Below are 25325 nucleotides of genomic sequence, written 5' to 3' on the forward strand. Positions count from 1 at the left end.
AGCACTTAGCAAAGCAAAGGATGTCAGTTTTGTCTCCACTGTAAAATCCCATTTTTATGCTCTCTCTGGAGTACATCCATGCCTAGCTGGCTCGCTTTTTCTACCTCTGTGACTTTTTTTTTTTTTTTAATTTTCCCATTGATTAGAGAGAGAGTGAAGCATCAACTTCTTGTTCCCTTTAATGGCGCACTCATTGGCTGCTTCTCACACATACCCTGAGCCGGGATAGACCTGCTACCTCAGTGCTCCGGGGTCCAGGGCCCTCTGTGACTTTCTAAACTTTTACTTGTACTTGAAAAAAAAAATACCACTTTTAAATGAAGCTAACATTTTAAGATTTTATTTACTGATTTTAGAGAGAGGAGAGAGAAGGGAGGAAGAGTGGGAAGCATCAACTCATAGGGGTCGCTCTCTTAGGTACCTTGACCAGGCAAGTCCAGGGTTTCCAGCTGGCAACCTCTGTGTTTCAGGTCATTTTATCTACTGCGTCACCATTGGTCAGGCTAAATGAAAGTACTGTTTACAATTGTCTTCCAAAGATTGAACAGGGCTTCTAAAAATACAAAGCAGCTTGCTCTGGCTGGGTTGTTCAGTAGGTTAGAGTGTCGTCTCCAATACTCCAAGGTATTGGTTTGATCAGTCAGGGCACATACAAGAATCAACTGGGCTCTGGCCAGGTGGCTCAGTGAATAAAGCATCTTCCTGGTGTGCTGAGATCTTGGGTTCAATCTCTAGTCAGGTCACATAGGAGAAGCAATCAATGAATATACAACTAAATGGAACAACTAAGTGGAACAATGAATTGATGCCTCTCTCAAATCAATGAAATTTTTTAAAAAAATGTATCAACCAATGAAAGCACAGCTGGGTAGAGCAGCAGGTTGATGTTTCTTTCTCTAAAATCACTAAATAAAAAAAATTTTTTTTAAAGTGTAAAGCAGCTTGAGCTCTATAAATCGGTTCAATTGGTATTTACTGACCACGTGCCTTCTGCAAGGCATCCAGCTGGGCAATAAGAACAGCACTCATGTATATTGTAGGATGCAGACACGAAATTGGAGAACGATTCGTAAACCCAGAGTTATAGTGTGAGCACGGCAGGATGGGAGGGACTGAGTAAAGGAAAAGGGCAGTACTGAATGACCTCTATGTGATTGTATAGCCTTTAGAAGAAGGTTGGCACAAGCTTATATCAAGCTTTGGAACCTATAACAGAGTTTTAGACTCTTCTGTTTAAACTATTTGCTTCAAACCTTGGTTTTAAAACCCTGGATTGTAGTTAAATTAAATTGTATGAATGCTAGTATTGCAAGAGACTGTAAGCATCATGCCTAGTTCAACACTGTATCTTTTATTAGAGCATAACATACCTACAAAGTAAGCACTTAGCTAATGTCTGCTGAATGACCAAATGATTCCTACGATAAACTAGTCAGCTAAAAGTCCAAATACAGGGGCTCCGACTGGTAAGCCACCAAGGCTTTGATCAAGCAGCTACACCTGCAATTCTTATGTTAGAAGAATAATCCCATACATTAGATTTCCGCGGAATCGGCGAGTCCCATCTCTATCTCCTTCCCCCCCACAATCACAGCAGTCAGATAAAGTCGAGGAGTTTATTACATAAGTATCAGAGGCAGATACCCCAAGTGACAGAAAGAAAACTCTGAAAATGTCCCTTCAAGCAAAATGGGGGCCTGGCCTTGACCTCCCCAGAAGGACAAAAAAACTGGTAGATTAGCAACCACATTCTCTGGCAGCTTTCTAGCCAGGGCATGAGTATCTCAGCCAGGATTATCTGCCACCCCCAACAAAGGTAGGGGGAGACAAAGACTGTTTACAGAATCAATGCAGAGGCAATGAGAACTTTAAAGAAAGTCTGAGAGAGAAAGAGGGAGGTGGGGAGGACCCTAACAAAGGGTCCTAGGCTTTTGGCTCTGAGCGCCTCAAACATATTGACAAGTAGTTCTACAAAATGTTACTGAAAAGGTAAAATGCCTAATATTTCCAAGAGTTCCCCTGGACTTCTCCCACATGCCACATCACACTGCCAGCTGTATATGGCAGAGCCCAAAGGCCACATTTTTAAAGAAAGAAAAACAAGAGTAAGCCCTGTTGCTCTTTAAGGAGAGGAAGGAGCTGAAGGCTGCTGGGACCTTTCCCACGTAGGCCTGTGTTCTGTAAAGCAACTTCCCAGCAGCAGCCTGGCACAGTTCTAGGTGAGGGTTTCACCTTTTGTCACCTGTTGAAGGAAAATTAAAAATTAGAAATATTGAAAAGGATTAGAAAGTGTAAAAAAATCTTATTTTAGGCCCTAGCCAGTTAGCTCAGTGGTAGAGCGTTGGCCCAGTATGTGAAAGTCCCGGGTTCAATTCCCAGCCAGGGCACACAGGAGAAGCGCCCATCTGCTTCTCCACCCTTCTCCCTCTCCTTCCTCTCTATCTCTCTCTTCCCCTCCTGCAACCAATGCTCCACTGGAGCAAAGTTGGCCTGGGTGCTGAGGAAGGCTCCATGGTCTCCACCTCAGGGGCTAGAATGGCTCTGATTGCAACGAAGCAACACCCCAGAGTACCGAGCATTGCCCCCTGGTGGGCATGCCAGGGTGGATCCCAGTCTGGCACATGCGAGAGTCTGTCTGTGTCCCCACTGCTTCTCACTTTGGAAAAATATACACACACACACAAATCTTATTTTAGATCCTAGGTGTAGGGAATGGGAGAAAAAAAGACAGCTTTGGGGTCTCAGAAACCTGGTTAAATTCACATAAGGTACTTAACTTCCCTAAACCTATTTCTGCTTCTAGGTTTTTTCAGCAAGTAGAAATGTGGCCTATCAGGTGGTATCGCAGTGGATAGAGCATTGGACTGGGATGTGAAGGACCCAAGTTAGAAACCTCAAGGTCACCGGCCTGAGCGTGGCATCCAAGACATGACCCCATGGTTGCTGGCTTGAGCCCAAAGGTCACTGGCTTGAGCCCAAGATCGCTGGCCTTAGCAAGGGGTCACTCGCTCTGCTGTAACCCCCTGGTCAAGGCACATATGAGAAAGCAATCACTGAACAACTAAAGTGCTGCAGCAAAGAACTGATGCTTCTCATCTCTTTCCCTTCCTGTCTGTCCCTATCTATCCCTCTTTCTGACTCTTTCTGTCTCTGTCAAAAAAAAAAAAAAAAAAAAAACAAAGAAAAGAAAAGAAAAGTAGAAATGTGCATTCTCTCCTGCACAGCCATTGCCTAGCCTCATGAGGAAGCATCTAGCCCGTTATACTCACCCGTGCTTCAATGTACTCTATTCTCCGTTCAAGGGCTGTCAATTTCTCATTTAGTGTTGCGAGTCTTGAACGACAAGACATATCTGGTAAAAGGAGACTGATGTTCAGGATTAATGTCATTCCAGACATACACACACACCCCTAAGCTAAAAAAGAGGAATGCTGTATCATACAGAGTACACATGAGAACAGGTGGGCAAAGCAAGGGAGTGGAGAGGACAACGTAAGAAGTATCTTAGTGGCTAAAGTCTTAGCCACTTAGACTTTCTACCAAATGTGGTAGGCAGAGAATATAGCTTCCAAATATGTCTATATCTTAATCCCTGGAATTTGTGAATATGTATCCTACATGACAAAAGGGAATTTGTGGATATGATTAAAGTTAAGAGCCTTGAGATCTTGGATTGTGTAGATGACCTCAATCTAATCACAAACCCATAAATGTAGAAGAGAAAGGAAGAGTAAAGGCAGAAGACATTCGAAGTGTGAGAGGTACTCAACTTGCCATTGTTGGCTTTGAAGATGGAGAAAGGGGATCATGAGCCAAGGGATGCGAGTGACCTTTAAAAGCTAGGAACACTCTCAGGAGACAGCTAGCAAAAATACAGGGATGTCAGTCCTGTAGATCTAAGAAACTGAAGTGTACTAACAAGCCAATGGGTGAAAAAACAAATCCTTTCCTAGACCTCGAGAAAGGAAGGCACCCTGCTGACATCATGATTCAGCCCAATGAGCCAGTGTTGGACTTCTGATCTACACAGTTGTAAAATAATAAATTTATGCCCTGGCCGGTTGGCTCAGTGGTAGAGCGTTGGCCTGGCATGCAGGAGTCCCGGGTTCGATTCCCGGCCAGGGCACATAGGAGAAGCGCCCATCTGCTTCTCCACCCCTCCCCCTCTCCTTCCTCTCTGTCTCTCTCTTCCCCTCCCGCAGCCAAGGCTCCATTGGAGCAAAGTTGGCCCAGGCGCTGAGGATGGCTCTGTGGCCTCTGCCTCAGGCGCTAGAATGGCTCTGGTCGCGACAGAGCAACGCCCTAGATGGGCAGAGCATTGCCCCCTGGTGGGCATGCCGAGTGGATCCCGGTCGGGCGCATGCAGGAGTCTGTCTGACTGCCTCCCCGTTTCCAACCTCAGAAAAAAAAAAAAATAATAATAATAAAATAAAAATTTAAAAAAATTAAAAAAATAATAAATTTATGTGGTTTAAGCCTCTGTATTTGTGGTAATTTGTTATAGCAGCAATAGAAAACTAATAGATCAAGGCTGTACAAATGACCATTTGCTAATAGGCAAATTAAAAGTTTCAAGAGAGAAAAAATGACAAGAGGAAGAAAATAATCTCAATCTCAACAGGGTAAGCAGAGGCCAAGAAAGCAACATACACAATGGGGAGAAGGGAAGGTGTCAGCATTTCTAAGTCAATGGAAGCCATATCACTACTCTTGCTCTAGGAGGGCACTTAACCTTTCATCAGTATTTGTACAGGCCTTTCAGAATGAGAAAACTTGAACATAAAACACCTTGTGAAGCCCATATTCCTTATGCAAAATTCCTTTTCTGTTTTTTTTTTAATTTTTATTTATTTTTTTTATTTTTTACAGAGAGAGTGAGTCAGAGAGAGGGATAGACAGGGACAGACAGACAGGAACGAAGAGAGATGAGAAGCATCAATCATTAGTTTTTCATTGCGCGTTACAACACCTTAGTTGTTCATTGATTGCTTTCTCATATGTGCCTTGACCGCGGGCCTTCAGCAGACCTAGTAACCCCTTGCTGGAGCCAGCGACCTTGGGTTCAAGCTGGTGAGCTTTCTGCTCAAGCCAGATGAGCCCGCACTCAAGCTGGCAACCTCGGGGTCTCGAACCTGGGTCTTCTGAATCCCAGTCCAATGCTCTATCCACTGCACCACCGCCTGGTCAGGCTCTTTTCTTAAAAAAATTTTATTGCCTGACCAGGTGGTTGCACAGTAGAGCATTGCCCTGGGACACTGAGGATCCAGGTTCAAAACCCCGAGGTCGATGGCTTGAATGTGGGGTCTCCAGCTTGAGCGTGGGATCATAGACATGACCTCATGGTCACTGGTTTAAGCAATGGGTCACTGGCTCAGCTGAAGCCCCCCAGGTCAAGGCATATAAAAAAGCAATCAATGAACTAAAGTGCTGCAATGACAAGTTGATACTTCTCTCTCTCTCCCTTCCTGTCTGTCTGTCCCCGTCTGTCCCCCCTCTCTCTCACTGCAAAAACATAAAAAGAAAAAGAAAAAAGAAAAGAATTATTTATTGAGCCTGACCAGGTGGTGGCGCAGTGGATGGAGTGTTGGACTGGGATACAGAGGACCCAGGTTCGAAATCCCGAGGTTGTCACTTGAACTTGGGCTCACCAGCTTGAGCGTGGGGTTGCTGGCTTAAGCATGGGATCATAGACATGACCCCACGGTCACCAGTTGAGCCCAAATGTCACTGGCTTAAGCCCAAGGTTGCTGGCTTGAGCAAGGGGTCTCTGTTCTGCTGTAGCTGCCCGGTCAAGGCACATATGAGAAAGCAATCAATGAGCCTGACCAGGCAGTGGTGCAGTGGATAGAGCTTTGGATTGGGATGTGGAGGACCCAGGTTCGAGAGACCCCAAGGTCGCCAGCTTGAGTGAGGGCTCATTTGGTTTGAGCAAAGCTCACCAGCTTGAACCCAAGGTCGCTGGCTTGAGCAAGGGGTTACTTGGTCTGCTGAAGGCCCCCGGTCAAGGCACATACGAGAAAGCAATCAATGAACAACTAAGGTGTTTCAATGAAAAACTGATGATTGATGCTTCTCATCTCTCTTCGTTCCTGTCTGTCTGTCCCTGTCTATCCCTCTCTCTGACTCTCTGTCTCTGTAAAAAAAAAAAAAAAAAAAAAAGGCCCTGGCCGGTTGGCTCAGTGGTAGAGCGTCGGCCTGGCGTGCAGAAGTCCCGGGTTCGATTCCCGGCCAGGGCACACAGAAGAAGCGCCCATCTGCTTCTCCACCCCTCCCCCTCTCCTTCCTCTCTGTCTCTCCCTTCTCCTCCGCAGCTGAGGCTCCATTGGAGCAAAGATGGCCCGGGCGCTGGGGATGGCTCCTTGGCCTCTGCCCCAGGCGCTAGAGTGGCTCTGGTTGCGGCAGAGCGAAGCCCCAGAGGGGCAGAGCATCGCCCCCTGGTGGGCAGAGCGTTGCCCCTGGTGGGCGTGCTGGGTGGATCCTGGTGGGGCGCATGCAGGAGTCTGTCTGACTGTCTCTCCCCGTTTCTAGCTTCAGAAAAATACAAAAAAAAAAAAAAAAAAGCAAGTTATCAATGAACTAAGGTGCTGCAACAAAGAACTGATTCTTCTCATTTCTCTCCCTTCTTGTCTGTCTGTCCCTATTTGTCCCTCTCTCTGACTCTCTCTCTGTCTCTATCAAAAAGTATTTTATTGATTTCAGGGAGACAGAGATGCTCCTGTATGTGCCCCGACTGGGGATCGAACTGGCAACCTCTGTGCTTTGAGACTATGCTCTAACCCAGTGGTCCCCAACCCCTGGGCCGCGGACCAGTACCAGTCCGTGGGCCATTTGGTATCGGTCCGCAGAGAAAAAATAAATAACTTACATTATTTCCGTTTTATTTATATTTAAGTCTGAACAACGTTTTATTTTTAAAAATGACCAGATTCCCGCCTGACCTGAGGTGGCGCACTGGGATAAAGCGTTGACCTGGAACACTGAGGTTGCCGGTTCGAAACCTTGGGCTTGCTAGGTCAAGGCACATATGGGAGTTGATGCTTCTTGCTCCTCCCCTTTCTCTTTCTCTTTCTTTCTCTCTCTCTCTCTCTTTCCCTCCCCCCCTCTAAAATCAATAAATAAAAAAATAAAATAAAATAAAAATAATATTTTAAAAAAATGACCAGATTCCCTCTGTTACATCCATCTAAGACTTGCTCTTGACGCTTGTCTCGGTCACGTGATACATTTATCCGTCCCACCCTAAAGGCCAGTCTGTGAAAATATTTTCTGACATTAAACCGGTCCGTGGCCCAAAAAAGGTTGGGGACCACTGCTCTAACCAATTCAACTATTCAGGCTAGGGCTTAACCTTTTCTAATCTTTCACCACCTCACTCAAAATGAAACTTAGATTTTCCCTAAAATAACTTTTATTCTGCAAAAATCTCTAACAGAAACTACCTGACTACTCTTTCCATAACCATTCTCAACATACAGGAGCAAAAGGTTTCTACACATGCTAATTATTTCCTACCACTTCCTCCAACTTTGTTGTTCAATCATCTCTCAATAATCATCACTTTTTAAGTTTAAAATGTCCACCCTCTGAGATGCACTCCCACTCAGTAAATTTAACATTTAGCTCACAATCTTCCTTCTCATCTTTCCTGGCTGTTAGGCAAAAGTGTTTTGGCACCCAGTTTGAAACAAATCTTCCTATACCCTGATCTTGCCTCAATTTTTTTTACATTTTATTTATTGATTTTTAGAGAGAGAGGAATGAGAGAGAAAGAGAGAGTGAGAAGGGGGAGGAGCAGGAAGCATCAACTCCCATATGTGCCTTGACCAGGCAAGCCCAAGGTTTCGAACCGGTGACCTCAGTGTTCCAGGTCGACGCTTTATCCCACTGCGCCACCACAGGTCAGGCTCTTGCCTCAATTTTGATTTCATCATATCCAAATCTCACTCATCTAAATATTCTCCTTCAACTTGGAACTATGAAAGGTCTTTGCCAGATTGATATAATTCTCCCTTTTTTGTTATTTACCTAAACATTTATGATGGAATTTCTAATTTGTAAATTACTAATATAGTTAATCCTCGATTATCATTTCTTGCTTTGGATAAAAATTTAACAATCAAGAATGTTCACTATGCCCTGGCCAAATTGCTTGGTTGGTTATAGCATCGTCCCAAAGCACAGAAGTTGCTGGTTTGATCCCCAGTCAGGGCACATACAGGAACAGATGTTCCTGTCTCTTTCCTGTTCTTCCAAAAATCAATAAAATAAATACTTAAGAAAATAAAAGGTTCGCCACTACTACTTAGCAAAGCTTTGATAAAGTATGACATATCTAGGAAACACTATTAAAACAGCCACTACAAATTACCAGTATGAGCACTGGCCAGGTGGCTCCGTGCACCGAGGTTGCAGGTTCAATCCCGAGTACATGAGAAGGAGCCAGTGAGTGCACAAGTAAATGAAACTAAGTGGGACAATGAATTGATGCTTCTCTTCCCCCCCCCCCCTCTCAATCCCACTCTTCCTCATTCCTCTCAAATCAATGGAAAAAAAGTGACCAGTTTGGACATGAAAGCACTCCTGTGCCTTTCCGCTCTCCCTCCGCTTTCCCCCAGGCCAGTTACCTCTTGAGTCCATTTCCTCTACTTCTCAGACTTCCTTAATAAACTTTCTCTTATTTTTTTATTTTTCTTTTCTTTTTTCTTTTTTCTTTTTTACAGAGACAGAGAGAGAGTCAGAGAGAGGGACAGATAGGAACGGAGAGAGATGAGAAGCATCAATCATCAGGGTTTTTTTTTTTGTTGCGACACAATAGTTGTTGATTGATTGCTCTCTCACATGTGCCTTGACCGCAGGCCTTCAGCAGACTGAGTAACCCCTTGCTCAAGCCAGCAACCTTGGGTCCAAGCTGGCGAGCCTTGCTCAAACCAGATGAGCCCGTGCTCAAGCTGGCGACCTCGAGGTCTTGAACCTGGGTCCTTCTACATCCCAGTCTGACGCTCTATCCACTGCGCCACCGCCTGGTCAGGCAATAAACTTTCTCTTATAGTTTGAAAAAATATATATACCAGTTTGAAGAATATTTAATGACAAGAGAAAATGTTCATGCAACAAAACTAAATGATATTTATGTACCTGTAATTTATAATTTATTTACATGGCTGTTTCCCTAGTAAAATGAGTTAATCAAAGGTAGATATAGCCTAACCAGATGTGGCGCAGTGGATAGAGCATTGACCTGGTCTGAAACCTCAAAGTCTCCAATGAGCAATAAACAATGAACAGCGCAGGCTCACCAGCTTGAGTGCAGGATCATCAACATGATCCCAAGTTTGCTGGCTTAAAGCCCAAGATCGCTGGCTTGAGTTAGGGGTCACTAGCTCGTCTTGAATCCCCCAGTCAAGGCACATATAAGAAGCAATCCATGAACAACTAAAGTGACATAACTATGAGTTGATGCTTCCAATCTCTCCCTTTCTGTCTCCCTCTCTGTCTCCCTCTCTCTCTCAAAAAAATAAATAAATAAAAAGGCAGATACTGACTCTATAAATCTTTGTAACCTTGGGTCTTGCCTGGCACATAAAAGTTCACCGAAAAAAATAGCTAGATTCTGGTATATTAATTGAACAAAAGATTGACTCTAGTGTGATCCCACTACGTAATTTTACAAGTGGATAAACCACAGCTTGGATAAGTGGAGGGCCATCATGGGTAACTGATGAGACAATAGCATAGCAGAGCTGAGTTCAAAACCCAGTTCCCAGCCCTGGCCGGTTGGCTCAGCGGTAGAGCGTCGGCCTGGAGTGCGGGGGACCCGGGTTCGATTTCCGGCCAGGGCACATAGGAGAAGCGCCCATTTGCTTCTCCACCCCCAACCCCTCCTTCCTCTCTGTCTCTCTCTTCCCCTCCCGCAGCCAAGGCTCCATTGGAGCAAAGATGGCCCAGGCGCTGGGGATGGCTCCTTGGCCTCTGCCCCAGGCGCTAGAGTGGCTCTGGTCGCGGCAAAGTGATGCCCCAGAGGAGCAGAGCATCGCCCCCTGGTGGGCAGAGCATCACCCCTGATGGGCGTGCCGGGTGGATCCCGGTCGGGAGCATGCGGGAGTCTGTCTGACTGTCTCTCCCTGTTTCCAGCTTCAGAAAAAGTACAAACAAACAAACAAAAAACAAACAAACCCAGTTCCCGCCTGACCAGGCAGTGGTGCAGTGGATAGAGAGTCGGACTGAGATGAGGAGGACCCAGGTTCGAGACCCCGAAGTCGCCATCTTGAGCGCAAGCTCATCTGGTTTCAGCAAGGCTTACCAGCTTGAGCCCAAGGTCGCTGGCTTGAGCAAGAGGTCACGGTCTGCTGTAGCCCTGGTCAAGGCACATGAGAAAACAATCAATGAATAACTAAGGAGCCTCAACGAAGAACTGATGCTTCTCATCTCTCTCCCTTCCTGACTGTCTGTCCCTATCTGTCCCTCTCTCTGTCTCTCCCACAAAAAACAACAACAATTCAGTTCCCTCACTGCCCAGTTTGGTACTCTTTCCCATCACACTGTCCTAGTGCACACTGTTACCATCTTTCTAAGCCACTGAGGCCATCATTCATTCTCCGCATCCCTTAAAATCTGCTTATACCCCAATTCTTCCACTTTCTAGTTCCTTTTTATTTCCATATTAGATCCTTTTCCACTCATCCATCTTTACTGCTGCTCTTTATTACCCTTTTCATTCATTCATTCATTATTTATTCATTCACAGTGATAGGAAGGGAAGAGAGGAAGTGAGAGAGATGAGATGCATCAACTCTTGTTGCTTCACTTTGTTCATTGATTGCTTCTCCTACTTGCCTGGTGGGGGGGAACAGGACTCAAGCTCAACCAGTGACCCCTGGCTCAAGACAGCATCCTTAGGCTTTAAGCCAGTGTTCACTCAAGCCAGTGACCCCACATTCAAGCTGCAACTCCGCACTCAAGACAAGACTGTACTCTAGCCGACAAGTCCCCACTCAGCTGGTAGCTGGCAACCTCGGGGTTTTAAACTGGGGCTCTCAGCGTCCCTGGCCAATGCTCAATCCACTGCACCACGACCCATCAGTTGGGCTCTTCATTATCTGTTTTCAAAAATAGCTTTATTGTCTGACCTGTGGAAGAGAAAGAGGGGGAAGGGGAAGGAAAGCATTTGTTGTTCCACTCAGTCGTGCATTATTTAAATAGTCTTTTTCTTAAGTGAGAAGTGGGGAAGCAGAGACTACTGCATGTGCCCTACTGGGATCCACCTAGCAAATCCACCAGGGGGCGTTGCGTTGTTGCAACCAGAGCCATTTTATCACCTGAGGTGAGTCCATGGAGCCATCCTCAGCGCCCAGGCCAACTTACTCCAGTGAAGCCTTGGCTGTAGGAGGGAAAGAGATAAAGAAAAGGGAGATGGGGAAGAGTGGAGAAGCAGATGGTCACTTCTCTTGTGGCTTGACTGGGAATTGAACCCACAATCTTGTTGTTTCAGGCCAACATTCCTAACCAATGGAGCGAAGAAGCCAGTGCAGTACTGCTTCTTCTAATGTCCAGGTATAGCTTGAGTGGAAGCATACCAGCGCCCTTCCTTTCCTTAATACACTGCCATGCCTGCCCAACAGGACCATATCTCTTTCAGTCCGGCTTTTAGAATTTCAAATGCATATCATATGTGCTATTCAGTAACAGCATTAATGTTATCACTGACAATCTGTCATTTCCCATAAAAAGAGCCAAAATTATCTGAAGGGGTGGGTGGTGAGAGGGAGGGTTCCTTCCTGGATGGCTGTTCTGTCAACCTGGTAATAATCAGAATCCAAGAACAACACAATGCTATTGGACTATATGAATAAGCACTGTTGAGAAATATAAAATGTGGAACTCTAGAAACTTTGGTTATATTTCAGAGCCTATTAAATACATACTGGTTCAAACAAAATACAGGGAAAGCATTCAACAGATGAACAAATCTGAAAACAGAGTGTCATTTATGTGTACATTATCAAGAGACTTTAACTGAAAATGTCAGTTATTCTTGTGAGGATGCTTGATAATGCATTCTCGTCAGGATGCTTGATGACCCCCCCTTAACCACAAAAAATGCATTCCAAGACCCCAGTGGATGCCTAAAACCACAGATAATACCAAACCCTATATATACCATGTTCTTCCCTATACATACATACATACATACATACATAAGTTTTATTTATAAATTAGGCACATAAGCCCTGGCCAGATAGCTTGTCTGGTTAAAGCAGGGGTTCCCAAACTACGGCCCGTGGGCCGCATGCGGCCCCCTGAGGCCATTTATTCAGCCCCTGCTGCACTTCCGGAAGGGGCGCCTCTTTCATTGGTGGTCAGTGAGAGGAGCATAGTTCCCATTGAAATACTGGTCAGTTTGTTGATTTAAATTTACTTGTTCTTTATTTTAAATATTGTATTTGTTCCCGTTTTGTTTTTTTACTTTAAAATAAGATATGTGCAGTGTGCATAGGGATTTGTTCATAGTTTTTTTTATAGTCTGGCCCTCCAACGGTCTGAGGGACAGTGAACTGGCCCCCTGTGTAAAAAGTTTGGGGACCCCTGGGTTAAAGTATCACCCAGATGTGCAAAGGTTGCTGGTTTGATCCCCAGTCAAGGCATACACAGAAACAGATCGATGTTTCTGTCTCTTTCTCCCTTCCTCTCTAAAATAAATAAATTTTAAAAATAAAATTAGGCACGTAAGAGATTAATAAGCCTGACCAGGCAGTGGCGCAGTGGATAGAGCGTTGGACTGGGACGTGGAAGACCCAGGTTTGAGACTCCGAGGTTGCCAGCTTGGGTGCCAGCTCATCAAGTTTGAGCAAAAAGCTCACCAGCTTGAGCCCAAGGTCGCTGGCTCCAGCAACGGGTTGCTCGGTCTGCTGAAGGCCTGCGGTCAAGGCACATATGAGAAAGCAATCAGTGAACAACTAAGGTGTTACAACGTGCAATGAAAAACTAATGATTGATGCTTCTCATCTCTCCATTCCTGTCTGTCTGTCCGTGTCTATCCCTCTCTCTGACTCTCTCTGTCTCTGAAAAAAAAAAAAAAAAAAAAAAGAAATTAATAAAAATAACTAATAATAAAATAGAACAAGTATAACAAGTTATGTGAATGTGGTCTTTCTCTTTCAAAATATCTTTTAAATTTTTTCCCCCATTGATTTGAGAAAGAGAGAGAGAAAAAAGAATGGGGTGAGAGAGAGCAATGGGGTGAGAGAGGAAAAGGAGCTGGGGGAGGAGGAGGGAGAGAGAGAGAGAAGCATTAACTTGCTGTTCCACTTAGTTCAGCGGTTCTCAACCTGTGGGTCGCGACCCCGGCGGGGGGGGGTCGAACGCCTAGGCGACCCCTGTGTTCTGGTCGTTCGACCCCCGCCGGGGTCGCGACCCACAGGTTGAGAACCGCTGACTTAGTTGTTCACTCATTGGTGCCCTGACCAGGGATCGAACCCTTGACCTTGGCACACTGAAACAATGCTCTATTCACTGAGCAACCTGGCCAGGGCTTCCCAAAATATATTATTGTACTGTACTAATCCTTCTTACGATGATGTGAGATAATACAATGCCTATGAGATAAGATGAAGTGAGGTAAATGACGTAGGCACTGTGATGTAGCATTATGCTACTGACCATATTTAACAAGCACTTTATGGCTTCTCTTTGGCATACCATGATTACCAGCATCACAACTTTTGTACTTTGGAGCCATTATTAAGTAAAACAAGGGTTACTTGAATACAAGCACTATGGAAACACAGCAGTGGATCTGGTAACCCAGCTGGCTACTAAGTGACTAATAGGCAGATAGTATCTACAGCGTAGATACACTGGACAAAAGGAGATGGTTCATGTCCTGGGCAGAAGAGAATGGGACAATAAGAGATTTCATCACGCTGCTCTGAACCATATACAATTTAAAACTTAAAAATTGTTTATTTCTGGAATATTCCATTTAATATTTTCAAACCACAGTTGACTGAAAGTAACTGAACTATGGAAAGGGAAACAGTAGATAAGGGGTGACAGTTGTATACATTATGACTGCTAACAAATGCCAGTTAACAGACAGCTTCTTATCTGAACTCTTCTGCACATAGCCTTACCCTACAAGAATCATTTTTTTCTTTCTTATCATGCAGAAATGTTAATCATGAATCATGCAATCTCCAATTATCATGTTCCAATATGCCCTCCCAAAAGAGGACTAGATAAGAATTATCCTACCTGATGATCAAAAATCAAGTCTGCTCATCCTGACCAGGCAATGGTGCAGTGGCTAGAGCGTCGGACTGGGATGTGGAAGACCCAGGTTTGAAACCCCAAGGTCACCGGCTTGAGTGCAGGGTTGCTGGCTCGATCGTGAGATCATAGACATGACCCCATGGTCGCTGGCTTAGGCAAGGGGTCACTCGCTTTGCTGTAGCCCCCTGGTCAAGGTACATATTGAGAAAGCAGTCAATGAACAACTAAGGTGCCACAACGAAGAATTGATGCTTCTCATCTCTTTCCCTCCTGTCTGCCTGTCCTTATCTGTCCGTCTCTCTCTGTTGCCAAAAATTAAATAAATAAATAATAAATAAAAATCAAGTCTGCTCAAGCCAGCAACTATGAGGTTGTGTCTATGATCCTACGCTCCAAGCCGGCAACCTATGCTTTTTTTTTTAATTCAGAGAGGATGGGAGGCAGAGACAAACTGCCACATGTGCACAGATCAGGATCCACCCTACAAGTCCACTAGGGGGCAATACTCTGCCCATCTGGGATATTGCTCCGTTGCTCAGCAACCGAGCTCTTCTCACTGTGTAAGGCAGAAGCCATGGAGCCATACTCAGCACCTGGGGCCAACTCACTCCAATCGAGCCATGGCTGCGGGAGAGGGGGAGGGGGAAGGGGAGGGGGAGGGATAGAGAAGCAGATGGGTGTTTCTCCTGTGTGCCCTGACCAGAAATCAACCCCCAGACAGCCACATGCCGGGCTGAAGCTCTACCACTAAGCCAACTGGCCAGGGCCAATCTTGAGGTTTCAAACCAGGGTCCTCAGCATCTCAGATCAACACTCTATCCAGGGGTCCACCATCAGTCAGGCAAATCTTTTTCCTGAATTTTTTTTGCAGGTAAGTCTTATTTCTCCAACAAAATTTTAACTTTCTTTAGAGTGGCTATGATGTTCATTTCTTCCTAATAATTCCTTTCCATAGTATCTGACACAGAGCTGGGTCACAACTGGCATGTTATATCTATCTGTTGGCAAAGTATAAAAACTGAGATTTAAGGCCCTGTCCAGGTAGCTTAGTTGGTTTTATTATAGTATATCCCAATACGCCAAGGTTGTGGGTTCAATCCCGTCAGGGAACGTGTAAGAATCAACCAATGAATGCATAAATAAGTGGAAAAACAAATTAATTTTTTGCTTGGCCTGTGGTGACCCAGTGAATAGTGTCAACCTAGAATGCTGAGGTCACTGGTTTGAAACCCTGGGCTTACGTGGCCAAGGCAGATACGACAATCAACCAATGAACAACTAAGTGAAGTAACTAATTCTTGTTCCCCACCCTTCTCTCTGTAAAATCCATAAATTAAAAAAATTTTTTTGGCCTGACCTGTGGTGGCGCAGTGGATAAAGCGTCGACCTGGAAATGCTGAGGTCGCTGGTTCGAAGCCTTGGGCTTGCCTGGTCAAGGCACATATGGGAGTTGATGCTTCCAGCTCCTCCCCCTTCTCTCTCTATGTCTCTCCTCTCTCTCTCTCTCTCTCTCTCTGTCTCTCCCTCTCCTCTCTAAAATGAATAAAAAAAAAAATTCTCAGCTTTGTGATGCATAGCTGGTGAAAAAAAAAATTTTTTTTTTGTATTTTTCTGAAGTGAGAAGTGGGAAGGCAAAGACAGACTCCCATATGCTCCCGATCGGGATTCACCCAGCAAGCCCACTAGGGGGCGATGCTCTGCCCATCTGGGGCGTTGCTCTGTTGCAACCAGAGCCATTCTAGTGCCTGAGGCAGAGGCCATGGAGCCATCCTCAGAGCCCAGGCCAACTTTGCTCAAATAGAGCCTTGGCTGCAGGAAGAGAAGAGAGAGATAGAGAGAAAGAAGAAGGGGAAGGGTGGAGAAGCAGATGGACGCCTTTCCTGTGTGCCCAGGCTGGGAATCAAACATGGGACTTTCACATGTTGGGCTGACGCTCTACCACTGAGTCAACTGGCCAGGGCTTAATAAATAACATCTAAAAAAATAAAAATAAATAAAAATAAAAAATCAATGTTTCTAAAATTAATCAAAAATTGCAATTTTTAAAGAAAACTGAGATCTAAAAATAATCACATTTTCTATTTTTCATTACATTTCTATGCACATATTAGCCTTAGAAACAGAATAAAAGTATAAAAATAAAATACTATCATCTGTGACAATCTAATTTTAGAAACTTCACCAATTCCTAGTACAGGCCTAGTGTTAGGACGTTATGAGTGATAACAGTATGTGCTCAGGTTCAGGTGGTGCTCCAACACTAAAGAGAAAACCAAAAAAGATTGTAACTCTACTCTTACTAGCTGGAATCACAGGGCAAAAGCTGTCCCTTCTCCAAAGCACATGGCCAACAGACTCTCTGAGTCAGGATGACGACTGTTAGTATTGCTGCCATTTTCAGAGAGCTACAGATGCCTCCTCAAAGTAAAGTATTAAATCTTTGTACAACCAAGTTGTATTATCTTAACCTCAATAGAAGACTCACAGATATACATCAAAACTAAGAAGTCATACTAAGTGTTTAGAATGGAAAAATACATTCCCATACATGCCCATCCAGGGCCATCCAATGCCAAGATAATATACTCAAGCATATCCTTATGACTTATCCAGTTTCTGGCCTGTTGGTATTTGCCTAAACCAGGGGTAGTCAACCATTTTATACCTACCGCCCACTTTTGTATCTCTGTTAATAGTAAAATTTTCTAACCGCCCACCAGTTCCACAGTAATGGTGATTTATAAAGTAAGAAAGTAACTTTATAAACTTTATAAAGCAGAGTTACAGCAAGTTAAAGCACATAATAATAATTGCTTACCAAGTACTTTATGTCAGATTTTCGCTAAGTTTGGCAGAATAAGTCTTTATAAAACAACTTAGTAGAGTTAAATCTATCTTTTTATTTATACTTTGGTTGCTCCGCTACTGCCCACTATGAAAGCTGGAACACCCACTAGTGGGCGGTAGCGACCAGGTTGACTATCACTGGTCTAAACACTTGTATTGTGACATTGCCAGCCTTCACCAGTTTTATAACTATTTCAGATTGCTTTAACTTTTTTAAATTTTTTAAAAAGATTTTATTTATTCATTTTTAAAGAGACAGATAAAGAGAGAAGGGGGAAAGAAAAGGAAGAGTCAACTCCCATATGTGCCTTGACCAGGCAAACCCAGGGATTTTGAACCGGCAACCTCAGCTTTCCAGGTCGATGCTTTATCCACTGTGCCACCACGGGTCAGGCACTTTTTAAAATTTTTATTTTATTGATTTTTAGAAAGAGAAACATGGATTTGCTGTTCTATTCTTTTATGTATTAATTGGTTGATTTTTTGTTCTTTTGTTTGGGATCTTTTTTGAGACAGGAAGAGAGAGAGAGAGAAGGAGAGATATAAGTATCAACTCATAGTTGCTTCACTTTAGTTTATTGATTACTTCTCATACGTGCCTTGAGGGGGGGGGTTCAAACTGAGTCAGTGACCTCTTGCTCAAGCCAGCGACCCTGGGCTTCAAGCCAGTGACCTTGAAATCATGTTGATGATCCTCCACTCAAGCTAGTCACTCAATGCTCAATCTGGCAAGCCCATGCTTTAGCTACCAACTTTGGGGTTTCCTTTGAACCAGGGTTCTCAGTGTCCGGGTCAACACTCAATCCACTAAGCCACCCCAGGTCCGGCAATTGGTTGATTCTTGTATGTGCCCTGACCAGGGATTGAACTTGCAATCTTGATGTACAAGAACAATGTTCTAACTAGCTGAGCTATCCAGCCAGTGCTACTTTAACATTTAATTTTGCTTCATAATTCTGCTTGTTGTTTTTTTTAACAGAGACAGAGAGTCAGAGAGAGGGATACATTGGGACAGACAGACTGGAACAAAGAGAAATGAGAAGCATCAGTTTTTTGTTGTGACACCTTAGTTGTTCATTGATTGCTTTCTCATATGTGCCTTGACCGTGGGCCTTCAGCAGACCAAGTAACCCCTTGCTCGAGCCAGCGACCTTGGGTACAAGCTGGTGAGCTTTGCTCAAACCAGATAAGCCCACACTCAAGCCAGCGACCTTCGGGGTCTTGAACCTGGGTCCTCTGCATCCCAGTCCGACGCTCTATCCACTGCACCACCGCCTGGTCAGGCCATAATTCTGTTCTTACTCGTAATTAATTGTTCTTTTCTTTAAAGAGCTAAATTCCCTTTCTAACATCTTCAAAAACCACCTAGCAACCATTCCAAATATCAGGCCACTGTAATCACTTTAAGAGTAATAGGTAGAGCCCTGGCCGGTTGGCTCAGCGGTAGAGCGTCGGCCTAGCGTGCGGAGGACCGGGGTTCGATTCCCGGCCAGGGCACATAGGAGAAGCGCCCATTTGCTTCTCCACCCCTCCGCCGCGCCTTCCTCTCTGTCTCTCTCTTCCCCTCCCGCAGCCAAGGCTCCATTGGAGCAAAGATGGCCCGGGCGCTGGGGATGGCTCTGTGGCCTCTGCCCCAGGCGCTAGAGTGGCTCTGGTCGCAACATGGCGACGCCCAGGATGGGCAGAGCATCGCCCCTGGTGGGCGTGCCGGGTGGATCCCAGTAGGGCGCATGCGGGAGTCTGTCTGACTGTCTCTCCCTGTTTCCAGCTTCAGAAAAAAAAAAAAAAAAAAGAGTAATAGGTAGGGTGAACACACAACATGGTGTGCAAAGATGTGTTGTAGAGTTGGCGACTTGAAACCTGTATAATTATGCTATTTAGTATCACTCTAATATATTCAATTAAAAAGAAGGAGAAGAAAAGCTAAGGGAAGCCATTTCTTCCGGCTCCTGAAGATTGGAGTCTATTTCCTCAGCTTAAGACTTGTTGGAAATCTCTGAATAAAAACAAGAGTCTTTATTCTCTATCAATCACAAAATGTGACTGACATTTCATAAAATCTCAGGGCAGGTATTTCCTTTTTTTTTCCTTTTAACTTTATTTATTCATTTTTAGAGAGGAGAGAAAGAAGGGGAGAAGGGGGACAGGAAGCATCAACTTCCATATGTGCCTTGACCAGGCAAGCCCAGGGTATCAAATTGGTGACTGCAGTGTTCCGGGTAGAGGCTTTATCCATTGTGCCATCACAGGTCACGCCCAGAGTAGGTATTTCTTTGCTAATAAAACAGAATAAAGACATTTCTAGCCCTGGATGGATAGCTCAGTTGGTTAGAGCGTTGTCCCCAATACACAGGTGTTGCAGGTTCCAGCATGGACAGGGCACATCAACACAGGTTGATGTTTCTGTCTCTCTCCCTTCCTCTCTCTCTAAAAAAAATCAACAAATGAATTTTTTTTTTAAAAATCTGACCTTTGGTGGCGCAGTGAATCAAGTGTTGACCTGGAATACTGAAGTCTCAGGTTCAAAACCCCAGGTCTGTCTGGTAAAGGCACATAGAGAAACAACTGCTAGGAGCTGATGCTTCCCGCTCCTTCTCCCCCTACACCTTGTGATTACATACATCTAGCCAGGACCCAATTTCTCTTAAACACCTGAGGACCATGGGATGGGAATCTGTTACAGGCTTGCTTTCCAGAAGGATACAGAATAAAGACTACCAAGAGTAGCCTGACCTGTGGTGGCGCAGTGGATAAAGCATCGACCTGGAAATGCTGAGGTCGCCGGTTCGAAACCCTGGGCTTGCCTGGTCAAGGCACATATGGGAGTTGATGCTTCCAGCTCCTCCCCCCTGTCTCTCTCTCCTCTCTCTCTCTCTCTCTCTCTAAAAATGAATAAAAAAAAAAAAAAAAAAAAGACTGTTGTCTTAAAAAAAAAAAAAAAAAAAAGAGTAGGCCATGCCTTGGAAAGATTTTGGTAGAAGCAGATAGAACACCTACTGCCGGCTGGATACTAGCAATACAGAGATTTCCGTAGCTTTAAACAACGTGGACCTTATTTCCTTTTTTTTTTTTTTTAATTTTTGATTTTTAAAAAAAATTTTATTCATTTTTAGAAAGAGAGAAGAGAGAGAGAGAGAGAAAAGGAGGAGAGCAGGAAGCATCAACTCCCATATGTGCCTTGATCAGGCAAGCCCAGAGTTTTGAACCAGCGACCTCAGCATTTCAGGTCCACGTTTTATCCACCACAGGTCAGGCTGGGCTTTATTTCTGACTTCATCTCCTACCACTTTCAGCACAGCAAACGGGAGACAGGAAAGGACAGTCAGGAGAAGGCTGAAGGAGCAAGTAAAGGGGCGCTAAAGGGTCTCGACTCGATCCTAAAAATGGGGAACCGTCAGGGGCAACGACACGGCCACGGCTATGTTCTGGAAGGTGCATTCTGAGTGTAAAGTGGGAGCTAGAAAGGAAGCGGAGCACAAAGGAAGCAGGGACACTATGGAAGATAAAACGCAGAGAGTAGTTAGGGCTGCCTGACATGTCCGGGAAAAGGACAGGTTAATGGCTGCGGAATGATGGCAATAAGGCCGATGAGCTCAGCATGGAACAGGATAACCCTACAGGAACTGCCCAGTAGGGCCTCAGGGTCAGGGAGGGAGGAGGAAAGTGGGACCTGAAGGAGGAAGCGAAAAGCAGCAGGAGTTAAGGACTTCCGGCGAGTGCCCTTTCAAAGCTTCTCAGCACCCCGGCCAAACTGCCTCCAAGGACTCCCTCCATCCCGCCTCCCGCTGATCACCCACTGACCGAATGAATTGAGAAAGTCCGCGATTTTCTTGATGCTGCTGGTGATGACCTCAATGTACTCCCGGTTCGCCCAGTCCTGGTGAATTTCCCGCTGCACCGGATCCTCTTGTCCCGCCATGGCTGCTGCCTAAGTAAAGCGACTGCGCAAGCGCCTCGATCCTCCAGGACGACCGTGCGCCTGCGCCGCCAGCCCACACCCATCCTTTGGCATTGTGGTGCGCCTGCGCGACGTCACGTCCTCGCCTGCGTTTATCCTCTGCTACCACGCCCCTGAAACCTGTCACTTCAACTCCGACGAGAATAGAATGCGTAGGCGTCAAGAGTCTTCAACCCACCACAAAACAAAGTCACTGGATGTGAGGGTCGCTACCGCTAGCGTGGGTCCGCGTCACCCATCCCTCCCTTAGCTGCTTCAGACTTAGGTTCCATCTGTATCAGCAATAAGTTGGGCATAACTAACCACATTAAATGCAAGTCATTAAAAAAAAAAAAAAAGCCTTTCCATAACACAGCAAGCCTGGTTTGTGCTGGCGCAGTGGGTAGTGTAACCCGGAATGCTGAAGTCACAGGTTCCAAACCCTAGGCTTACAGGATCAAGACGAGAAATACAACAAGCAAGCAATGAACAACTAAAGTGAAGGAACTATGAATTAATACTTCTGGCTCCCTCGCCTCCTCTCTCTGTAAAACTAATAAATTCCAAAAAACAGCATGATGTTCCACCATACATTTATCATATGAATAAAATGTGTGTGTGTGTGTGTGTGTGTGTGTGTACGCACGCGCGCGCGCGCGCGTGTGTGTGTTAACAATAATATCCAGTGATGGAAAGATTGAGGGTAAATTGATAGGCTCATAAAATCTGGTCATACTATAAACTGATATAGTCCTTCAGAAGAAAATTTGTGAGCTTAGACTTGTTGTGGGTGTGATTGGCCAATTAATATAAAAGTTGTGCCTGACCAAGCGGTGGCGCAGTAGATAGAGCATCGAACTGGGATGCCGAGGACCCAGGTTTGAGACCCCGAGGTCGCCAGCTTGAGCACGGACTCATCTGGTTTGAGCAAAACCTCACCAGCTTGGACCCAAGGTCTCTGGCTAGAGCAGGGGTCCCCAAACTACGGCCCGCGGGCCGCATGCGGCCCCCTGAGGCCATTTATCCGGCCCCGCCGCACTTCCGATAGGGGCACCTCTTTCATTGGTGGTCGGTGAGAGGAGCATAGTTCCCATTGAAATACTGGTCAGTTTGTTGATTTAAATGTACTTGTTCTTTATTTTATTTTTATTTTTTAATTCATTTTAGAGAGGAGAGAGAAAGGTGGAGAGAGAGAGAGAGGAGTGAAAGACAGAGAGAGAAGGTGGGGAAGAGCTGGAAGCATCAACTCCCATATGTGCCTTGACCAGGCAAGCCCAGGGTTTTGAACCAGTGACCTCAGCATTTCCAGGTCGACCCTTTATCCACTGCGCCACCACAGGTCAGGCTTGTTCTTTATTTTAAATATTGTATTTGTTCTCATTTTGTTTTTTTTACTTTAAAATAAGATATGTGCAGTGTGCAGAGGGATTTGTTCATAGTTTTTTTATAGTCTGGCCCTCCAATGGTCTGAGGGACAGTGAACTGGCCCCCTGTGTAAAAAGTTTGGGGACCCCTGGGCTAGAGCAAGGGTTTACTCGGGCTGCTGAAGGCCTGTGGTTCAAGGCACATATGAGAAAGCAATCAATGAATAACTAAGGTGTCGCAATGTGCAACGAAAAACTACTGATTGATGCTTCTCATCTCTCTGTTCCTGTCTGTCTGTCCCTGTCTATATCCCTCTCTCTGACTCTCTCTCTGTCTCTGTAAAAAAAAAAAAAAAGAGTTGTAAAAAAAATAAGCTTTTTTACCTAATCTCATTAAGAAAGTAACTGAAAAGGAAATAGCAATTTAATCACAAAGATACTCTTTATAGCATTATCTATTTTTTAAAAAAAAAAAGACAACTAAATCTCCACAGTTGGGAATGACTAAACAAAGGCATAGCCATTTATGGCAATTATTTAAATACTAATTAAGAACACTGTGGTAACATAACACAGATGATAAATTGGGAATAAACACAAAATAAAAATTTTTCTTTTTTTTAAAGTTAGTATGCAAGAGAGACAGACAGGAAGGGAGAGAGATGAGAAACATCAACTTGTAGTTGTTCATTGGTTGCTTTCTCATATGTGCCCTGATGGAAGTGGGGAGCTCCAGCTGAGCCAGTGACCTTAAGCCAGTGATCTTGGGCTTCAAGCCAGCAACCTTTGGGCTCAAGTCAGCGACCGTGAAGTCATGTCTATGATTTCACACTCAAGTCGGCAACCCTGCACTCAAGCTGGTAAGCCTGCACTCAAGCTGGTGAGCCCTCACTCAAGCTAGATGAATACATGCTCAAGCTGGCAATCTTGGGGTTTCAAACCCGGGTCCTCAGCATCCCAGGCCAATGCTCTATCCACTGTGTCACCGCCTGGTCGTACTACAAATTTTTTGTTAAGTGCAACTGTGCAAAACTTATGACTGCTTGAGGACTATAAGGATGCACCAGATATGTAAATATCTGGTTTGTTAAGGTAGTGGAATTAAGGACAATTTGATTTTTTGCTTAAGGGAATATTTGCAATCTGATTTGTGTAATAAGTGCCTTTTATGTTACTTAAGAAAATGTGGTTGAACAGTCTTCTAGCAGGAGCTGGGGACAAGTCATTACTCATTCTTTTACTCAAAAGATTTTACAAGGCCCTGGCCAGTTGGCTCAGCGGTAGAGCATTGGCCCGGCATGTGGAAGTCTCAGGGTTGATTCCCAGTCAGGGCACACAGGAGAGGTGCCCATTGGCTTCTCCACCCCTCCCCCTCTCCTTCCTTTGTATCTCTCTCTTCCCTTCCTGCAGCCAAAGCTCCATTGGAGCAAGGTTGGCCCCAGCGCTGAGGAGGGCCTCAATGGCTCCAGGCCCTACAATGGCTCCAGCCAGCCACAACGGAGCAACACCCCGGATGGGCAGAACATCGCCCTGTGATAAGCATGCCAGGTGGATCCCAGTTGGGTTCATGTGGGAGTCTGTCTGACTGTCTCCCCACTTCTAATTTTGGAAAAATACAATAAAGAAAAAAAAGATTTTATAAGCTATTAACTGTTTGTACAGCTATTACCTTGCGGGACCTTCACAAACCTTGTAGAACGAAGTCAGGAAGAAATTTCTCATTTTACGGAACAAAAAATTGAAGTTCAAGGTCACAAGCCAATTAAGTGGGGACCTTCACCAGCTGATATCAGTCTCCACTATCTCTCACTGTACCAATCTGAAAACAGTTTAGTCTATGTGAGCTCTCCTAGGTATTCATATAAATTATTTCTAAAATAACAAATATCAACCTTAAATATTGAACCCCAGGCATCCAGAAGGTCCTCTCTGCCATTCAAGACCCTACTCTCAAGTGACGTTGTTGAAGTCAGTATTTTGTTCATATGTATCAGAGAAGTTAGATCTGCAGGGCACCTTTTTTTTTTTAGATTTTTATTTATTCATTTTTGGAGAGAGAAAGGAGGAGAGAGAAGGGGGAGGAGCAGGAAGCATCAACTCCCATATGTGCCTTGACCAGGCAAGCCAGTGGCTTTGAACCAGCAACCTCAGCATTCCAGGTTGATGCATGCTTTATTCATTGAGCCACCATTGGTCAGGCCTGGCACCTCACTGTTAAATCATAAATCTACTATATAGGAGTCACTTCACATACAAGAAATAAAGCATGGATGGGTTAGGATTGTTGGGAGAATTATCTGAGAAAGAATAAATAAAACATTAAACACAGTGCCTAACTCTTTACAAAGTATGCATTCATGATTAGTTTACATTTTCTTTTTTTCCTGAAGAAAGCAGAAAATTAACACACATTTATAGAATTTAAGAAATGATTAAGGGGGCCCTGGCCGGTTGGCTCAGTGGTAGAGCGTCGGCCTGGCGTGCATGAGTCCCGGGTTCGATTCCCGCCCAGGGCACACTGGAGAGGCGCCTATCTGCTTCTCTACCCCTCCCCCTCTCCTTCTTCTCTGTCTCTCTCTTCCCCTCCTGCAGCCAAGGCTCCATTGGAGCAAAGCTGGCCCGGGTGCTGAGGATGGCTCTGTGGCCTCTGCCTCAGGCGCTGGAGTGGTTCTGGTTGCAGCAGAGTGATGCCCCAGATGGGCAAAGCATTGCCCCGGTGGGCGTGCCAGGTGGATCCTGGTCAGGTGCATGAGGGAGTCTGTCTGACTGCCTCCCCGTTTCCAACTTCAGAAAAATACAAAAAAAAAAAAGAAAAAAAGAAATGATTAACAGGCCTAACCTGTGGTGGCACACTGGATAAAGCATCGACCTGGAATGCTGAGGGTGCCGGTTCAAAACCCTGCACGTGT

The 25325-nt window shown here is 44.9% G+C and overlaps 1 protein-coding gene, 1 non-coding gene and 1 pseudogene across 2 annotated transcripts; 1 reads left to right on the forward strand and 2 right to left on the reverse strand.

Annotated features, from left to right (window-relative positions):
- The window catches only part of LOC136382484 (metallothionein-1A-like), a 269363-nt pseudogene that overhangs the window by 199642 nt on the left and 44396 nt on the right, over positions 1-25325 (forward strand).
- BRK1 (BRICK1 subunit of SCAR/WAVE actin nucleating complex) lies at positions 1603-21073 on the reverse strand. Its single transcript, XM_066351332.1, has 3 exons — positions 20917-21073; positions 3270-3352; positions 1603-2242 (listed from the first exon to the last, which is right to left on the reverse strand). Exons 1-3 carry the CDS (start codon positions 21032-21034, stop codon positions 2216-2218), a joined length of 228 nt encoding a protein of 75 aa, XP_066207429.1. The 5' UTR covers positions 21035-21073; the 3' UTR covers positions 1603-2215.
- Positions 14120-14257, reverse strand: LOC136382685 (U8 small nucleolar RNA). Its single transcript, XR_010747307.1, has one exon. It is a non-coding gene; the product is annotated as a U8 small nucleolar RNA (small nucleolar RNA).

This window comes from Saccopteryx leptura, chromosome 10, assembly GCF_036850995.1.
Source record: "Saccopteryx leptura isolate mSacLep1 chromosome 10, mSacLep1_pri_phased_curated, whole genome shotgun sequence".
Classification (NCBI taxonomy): domain Eukaryota; kingdom Metazoa; phylum Chordata; class Mammalia; order Chiroptera; family Emballonuridae; genus Saccopteryx; species Saccopteryx leptura.

Coding starts and splice junctions, on each gene's coding strand:
- BRK1 (XM_066351332.1), bottom strand. CDS start 21,034: ATGGCGGGACAAGAGGATCCGGTGCAGCGGGAAATTCACCAGGACTGG. Junction 3,353..20,916: donor GGACTTTCTCAATTCATTCG/GTCAGTGGGTGA, acceptor TCCTTTTACCAG/ATATGTCTTGTCGTTCAAGA. Junction 2,243..3,269: donor TAGAGTACATTGAAGCACGG/GTGAGTATAACG, acceptor TTCCTTCAACAG/GTGACAAAAGGTGAAACCCT.